General features: G+C 34.2%; 1 protein-coding gene across 2 annotated transcripts in view; it reads right to left on the bottom strand.

The window, feature by feature from the left end:
* Nucleotides 1-1,060: 1,060 nt before the first annotated feature.
* The window catches only part of fgf11a (fibroblast growth factor 11a), a 72,314-nt gene continuing 65,687 nt past the window's right edge, over nucleotides 1,061-7,687 (bottom strand). For both annotated transcript variants that reach the window (XM_046851647.1, XM_046851648.1), the window contains exon 5: nucleotides 1,061-7,415. In XM_046851647.1, the coding sequence (XP_046707603.1) occupies nucleotides 7,279-7,415 (137 nt within the window). In that variant the 3' untranslated portion in view covers nucleotides 1,061-7,278. The remainder of the gene's footprint in view (nucleotides 7,416-7,687) is intronic.

The following is a 7,687-nucleotide window of genomic DNA, read 5'->3' as shown; positions in this document are numbered from 1 at the left end:
CTTTGTTGTATTTAATATAAAATGTTCCCATGACTTTGTTGACTCGGGACACACACTTTTTACTGCTGCCAGTTGACCCTGTACTCTGTGCCAATTCGCAAGGGGCTGTGTTATCTTATCGTCATGCTAACCCGCAACAAGAGCAGAACAACTATTCGATAACGGCATTGGTTGACAATCAATTTCATTATCGATTATTATCGATTTGTTGTTGTACTAAGTTACCTTTGATAATAAAACTGCATTGGTTAAGATTACAGAGAAATATTTTGTATTTACTTATGTTTTTCTTTATTTTTAAATATTCTGAAAGAATAAATGAGAGGAAAATTTAACTTTAATTTGTATATAATTTTTGGTATAATTAAACATAAATTTTTGACCCTTCATTGAAAAAAGCCAGAAAATACAGATACTAAAACAAGTCTAAGACTTAAATAGGCCAGAATTATTATTATTATGATGATGATGATGATGATTATCCTTCTAGTGTGTTGTACTGTGTCATTGCATAAAATATTTATGTATATTGTTGCAATTAGGCTAAAAAATAATTCTTCTATATTACTCCTGAGGTTTATACTACATGAAGTGTAGTCAGTGTTAGATGAATAACCAAGAGAAAGGCAATGAGACCATAAGGCTCTCTTTCATAATTGTCTTCAGCATGCACTCATCCACCCTCCCCACAGTCTTGTGCTGTTCTCCGAATCGCTGCCATTCTTTTCAGGTTATCTATTAGCTTAAGGCATTGAAATCAGTGTAACTGTGGACTCATTAAATAAAACCTTTCACAGTAGACATTGAAATGTGATACCTTTTTTTCTGTTTAAAAGCAGACAAATCTGTTTATAAATGTAAATAATTCAATTTAAATGGATAACATTACAAATTGAGTTTTATATGTCTCACTTTTTTAGCATAAATCAAAGGATAATTACTCAAGGACATAACATCTGCACATGCACAAATCCAGCTTGGTCCATATCCTACTGAATAATACCAGTGCATCTAACGGCAAAGAAAACAAATCAACCCAAAATAAAACTCTAGGAAAATATTTATACAATCATACAAATATATTAGTTTTATTCAATAATATCCAATAATATGTCTCCCTCAGACTTTGTGTAAGTTATGATACAAATAGATATAGATTCTATTGTAAATGCAGGGCTGAGGATGAATAGGGGAAGGTACAATGAATGGGGTCACACTGATTTAATAAATAGGATTTTTTTTTTTTATGTGTCCAGTAAATGTCGGTTCATGCATGCTTTTAGAATATGGTTGCTTTCACAAATTCTTCATTCATGTCATTTTGCTTCAGGCATCAAAGTCTTCAAGCATGTGTCCTTTAAATCTCCTCTTATCGTCCATGGTGGTGTATTTGGTGCCATGTTGTTTGGCTTTCTGATGTTTTTGTGAATCCAATCCTCTCAAAATTCCACTAGGATTGTCCTTTTCTGCTATAAAAAATAATGTCATTGGAAGACTGTGGAACTGTCTCAGTTTTGGAAGACAGGGAGAAAAAAAACAATATGGCGCACTTTTTAAAATCCTTGTTTTTGGAAGACTTCTTTACAGTCATCTTTCCAATCAGAGTAGGTCGCACAGATGGTTATAAAGGTGTGCACGTTTTGTTAAAGAGATTAATAACCAAAATTAGCAGTCCATATTGCTGCAGCAGTTCCAGGTATATAACTGACAAAGGTGAAAGGTCATCAGCTTGGTCACCTTTTGAGAAGGGTGGGCTGCTGTTCAGAAAGTTCACGTTAATTCATTCTTTGACTGCAGTGTTTAGACTACAGTCTTGTTTCACTCTTTCGCAGACAGGAATGAATCATAAACTTTGTGAGATCGGTCACAATGCAGAGGTATAATGCCTACATCAACATGTCAGGAATAATCCAGTCCTAATCAGAGCTCCATCAAAGACGCAAATAAAGAAAAAAGTGCTTATCAGTGACATGGCACATGGAGACCCAAACAAGGCAAGTAAACACTCTAATGGCTTTAGTACAAATAAACAACAATCCAGTAGGTTCTTTTTTTATATTAAATCATTAATTGCTTAATGTGGTGATTACAAAAGAATTTATTAAACAACATAAAAGGCACAAAAGCTTCTACCCACATTAAGAAATCCCAATTTATGATGCCCCTGTCCCTACATGCACTATACTTTTTCTATTCCTTATAAAACAGTGTTACATGGCCTTTATTTGCATATTGAAACTTGTTTGGCTTTTATTTCTTATGACATAACACTTGTCTTTTCACACTCTAAACAGTCTGCTCACTCAATAAAATGAATCTGAGAGGCTTTGATCCTAACATCCACATATATTTTGTAGAGTGACTTTAAATTCATCACAATTGTAGACTTAAAATATATTGTGGCAGAATTTCACCTTCAAAAATAATTTAAAAATCTTGAACTAATGGAGACACTTGGGTGTGTACTCCTCTACTGTCATATAACTGCAGTTCAACATAAAACCGTAACACATGGGGAAAACAAGAAAGTGTAATATCACTGTGCCTGAGAGGAGAGCCACAGCTCGGAGGGAATCACCGTTTAGTTGTATAGTGTGAGGAGGGCTGGGTTTTCTTCTTTCTTTTCTTTTTTTTTGTTATTTCTGCTGCATTGCAGATGCAGGGTTTGGGCTACACGTCAAACCACACACACACACACACACACACACACACACACACACACACACACACACACACACACTAAGCAACACTCAGATCAGACATGTTTCCTCTGAATACGCTCCATTGAATCTGTTTGGCAGAGTCAATCCAAGATAGAACATATAGATTTGTCTTTTGTAACTTTACATGCCTCATTTATCTCTCTCTTTATCTTTTCTTTCTTTTCAACACACACATATACACACACACACACGCATGAACACACTCACATAAAACATAGCAGGCAGCAGCTGTGTTATACACACTATTATAAGACAATTATTTTTAGTAGCATAAAAGCAGAGGGAAGACAATAGAGGGAAGACATGGAAACCACACACGCAGGTTGATCATTCTTTGATGCCATGTCTGAGTTATAAAAGAATTCCAATAAGTTTGTGTCAGAAATACACAAAATTTGGATTAAACGGAAAAGAGTTTAAAAATGAGAAAGAAATCAACACCACACATCACATCTTCATGAATGAAAAAGGAAAAAAAGTAACTATTCCAACCACAAGGATCTGTTTTTGTATAAATATCACTGCAAAGTAACTTTCTGGAACTAATTCTAAACCAAGCTAAACAATAATACACACCATTTAAGCAAAAATACTCAATCCAAAATATTAAAAGAAAAAAAAAAGGAAAAGCAACAAATAAATAGAGGCTGTGTATCACCACATAGCTGCATACATTGCCTAAATGATCTTGTACATTTTATCTAGATTTCATATAAACAGCTATCTATGTGATAAATGTAAGTCAGTACCTGAAGCTGTAGCAGTGCAAATAGCAATAAATATAGTACTCCTACATTTTCCCAGCATGTAGTGGAGTATTGCCGATGGCACAGCATCATTTTATCAAATGATCTGTAAAATAATCTGTAAGCCGTATGCATCATTTTTCATTTTTTTGTCCCCAGGAGGGGTTTAAAAAAAATAAAAAATTAGAGTATTGGGTGTCAACCCACAGCTTTAAATTCAAGTCATCTCCCTCTTTATTGATGATGCTGAAGCTATAAACAACGAATTACCAGTTGTTAATTTTTTCAAATTAAAGTTGCTTTAGGTTATTATTTTCAACATGTATGCGGAGTAAAAGCTATAGTGCAGGGCTGGTAAAGCGATTTCATACAACGAAAGAAATCATATTGTATACAAATAATAATGTAGATGTAATTTTTAATGTTAAATGTAATAAAATTAAATATAAGCCATAACATTTTGTCAATAATGTAAAAATTTACACATTAATTATTGTATTTTCATGCTTGATTTATAAACCAGAATGCAAATGAGAAATAATGCTAAAGATCTGAAGGTTAAGAGTTTTGCTTAAGTGATCTTTGGCAGTTCTGGGATTTGACCAGCCTTTTGGTCTTCAGTTGGAAATTTTAGCTTCTACTGCCCTTTGAAATATACTAACTCTGCTGTATATTCATTGTGTTTGTTGCATTGCCTGTCTTAATCAAATATCTAATATTTTTTAACCAAAAATCTTAATAAACTTTGTCTCTATTTACAGTACAAAGGACACTCTCTAAGACTTTAACTTTTTTTTTTTTGTTTAACATAAATTAGCTTTCTTTTAGTGTGTTGTTCTATTCTGACCTGTGTACTTTATATTTTAACCTAAATTTAAATTGGGTATGTTAAGCCAAATTATTATTATTATTATCATCATCGTCATCATTAATACAGGTTATTTATGTTGTTGCATCCAGTTGTTGCACTGTGTTCTACATCGCAACAGACTTCAGTTCACACAATACATGATTCCCACTCACCTATGCTATTGATTACATCTTTAATTTACTGTACATTCATTATAATGTCTATATATACCACTTTGTCTCTTTTTTTGCAAGTTTTTTCTGACTTTTTTCATACCTTACTCTTTCTTTCTTTCTTTCTTTCTTTCTTTCTTTCTTTCTTTCTTTCTTTCTTTCTTTCTTTCTATGCATAAGTACATACATAACATACATAACATACATACATACATACATACAGTAACTTTGTTAAATCATTTCCAGTTTAATTGTTTTTTGTTATGATTTTTAGCTACCCCTTTCTGACCATAGATGTGTCTGTATAAAAAGGACAATACTCACAAATGCATAAAATTCCAACTCAGTAACTGTACTAATCCAGTAGCTACAGTACCTAAAGTACACTGTTATCACAACTAATTCAACTTCGATTTTAATTCCACATAACTATTTGAACAAATCTTTGAATTTGGCAGTTATGCAAACAAGTTAATTAAAAGAAGAGATCATTGTTTTTTGTTTTTTTGTTTTTTTCTGTAGGCATATTCTAACACACCATGACCCAAAATAAATTAAATAAACTGCTTAATATTAGCATTTTAAAATGTGGAGCAAGCCCCCTCCCAACTCTTTGTTGTTGGACATATATTTAAAATGATCTCATGAATAAACTCAGTTCAACTGGCTTACATTAACAAGCAGCTAGATAGTTTATCTATCTATATGAAACTTTCTCCAGAGTAAAGCCTTTTAAAAACAGGACCTGCTTGTTTACAGTAAAGCAATCCCAACCATTTAGAAACCACAGCATTTGTGTTTGTAGCATAATTAGTTGTAAATGAATCTCAGCTAGTTACATAGCCTAGAAACATGTGTAAATCTCCTCTGTAATTGGCTGTAGTTGAAATCAGCCTTGGTAATAAAATTATCTGTTTTTTGAAAGTCTATGCAAAAAAAAGTTTCCCTTGGGCACATAAGACAATGTTGCATGAGGGAGTATGATAGACTCAAAGAACAATTTAGCAGCATAATTGAAGTCGTTATTTAGACCAGGCCACTAGGTCTTATTCAGGTTTAACCTCCAAGGCGTCTTTTTTACTTTTATCTGGATTTTTTTCCCCAATTACTTTTTTGCTTATTTATGAAGAAAATATATAACAGACTGCAGAGAAGACAGTTAACTTTATGGATGAAATAAGCCCTGAAGAGTGTACAGAAGTTTTTTTAATGTTGTGTTTTAAGGCTCTTAGAGCTATAAATAAACTCATGGCTACAAATTTGAAAGCAAGTTTTTATGTTATTTGTATTTTACCAGCTTTTCAGTGCAATAAATGAATCAGTATTTCCTAAGACTGATGAAGCAATCCATAATTAGTTATTTGTGATTTTTCCATTGTCTTTCCTATTGCTATTGCACCCTACTGCTCTTAGAAAAGATTATTGCATTGATTATTGCGTTCTTTTTTCATCTCTATAGTTAGCACGGAACCTCTGCATTTACATGTTGTACATTGTTTCAGGGTGCTGAATTCAGAAGTACTGTTATTTCATCTGCTCCAGAACACTATCACAAAGATCAATGGGAAGTTGGCTCTTAATTAGGACAGATGTGTACAATTTGGAACAGACTTTCACGGGCTGGAGGAGTGGATCAATTCTATAGTTTAAAAGCCCTTCTAGGCAACATATAAAAAATTAAAACCAGACATCAGCGATGAAATTATTACTTTGAAAAATCTGAATGTGATACCGCCGAGTATGTTATGTAATATTACCCGGCAAAAGACAAATGGTGCGTGTTGCTCCAATTTGCTTGCTTTTCCAATAATTGCCTTTGGTTGAATGTGGTCCGGCATTGATTACAAGACTATGGACTTGAAGAAACGTGCCAAACTTGTTTAGCAAATTAATCAGCTTTTAAAAAAGAAAGCAAAGCCAGGATGAAATGGATGAAGTATAAGGAGGGTAGCAGGAATATTACTCCCAGGGCATCCAGAGGAAAAAAATAACAATCAGACCAAGAAGAAAGTGATAATGTACCTCAGTTTCCAGAATTACGCCTCCTCTCACACATACACACACTTTCATCGGTTTTCAAAGCTACTGCACTGTATATGGGCAGAGAAAGCATCTTAGCTCCTTGGGGTGTATATTTTATAGCATTATCATACAGGAAAGGGAGAGTGTATTACTCCTGTGTGCATTATTTTTTCTATAGAATTTCCTTCATTATACGTGTGTGTTTGTGTGTGTCTGTGTGTGAGCCTCACACAAGCATGCGAGTATCTTAATGGTACCCTGGAGTACATGCTGGGTTTTTCCTGTGCTGTGGAGTGGAAAATTGACTCTATGTCACAAACTGATCAAATAGCAGAGTAGGCAAGCAAGAGATTACACTCGGCTTAGAGAATCAGGAAGAGAACAGCACAGGATGCACACAAAAAAACACGAAAAGATGCTTCCGAAACAATACGGTGAAATAGCTTCCAGTGTCCGGAGATGGTGTTTGAAACTGACACTGGCCAGATAAAAAGCCAGAAAAAAAGGGTTGAATGGTGTCACAACTCATTATGCTCTTACGACATACACCCCCAATAACTCAGGGTTCTTATTGCTCAAAAAAATTCCCAGGTTCAAACAGGAAGGCGGATACAGGAGAAGAGGAGTCTTTCAGGCAGGGTTCATTGAGCTCCTGCATTATGGGTAATGGCATCAAAAATAGGACTGCATGGACTGTTTTTATCATGCCCATGCCATTTCCCTTTGTATATTGAAATATGCTCCAGTCTCATATCCTCCGGTCGCTAGGAGGCACTAGTTTTTGGAGGCAACGGGTCATTCTTGTCATCATTGTTGACAGCAGAGTCTGAAGTTTTGGCTGTTTTCCGTGGTGGGCTCTGCTCACCAATGTCATGCAGCGAAGGCTCTCTGTACATGGCCACTGCAGAGACACAGAGTGATAGAAATTACAGTATACATTTTATACTTTTTATAGATTTAAGCATTTTACAGTGTATTTACATGAGCTTGATGTACTGTTGAATAAATTACAAATTCTACACATGTAAAAAGTGTGTACGTTAATACAACCTGTACTAATTCAATCTTGCAGAAAAAAGTGTTTAAATAAATAAATAAATCAAGTCTTGTATTCAATCTTGTATTCAATTCATTAATCAAAAAGTCAGTAAAATACTTTCAAACATTAGTTAC

Source organism: Silurus meridionalis, chromosome 6 (genome assembly GCF_014805685.1).
Source record: "Silurus meridionalis isolate SWU-2019-XX chromosome 6, ASM1480568v1, whole genome shotgun sequence".
Taxonomy (NCBI): Eukaryota; Metazoa; Chordata; class Actinopteri; order Siluriformes; family Siluridae; genus Silurus; species Silurus meridionalis.
Note: the sequence above shows the minus strand (reverse complement) of the source record. Positions and strands in the feature narration are given on the sequence as shown.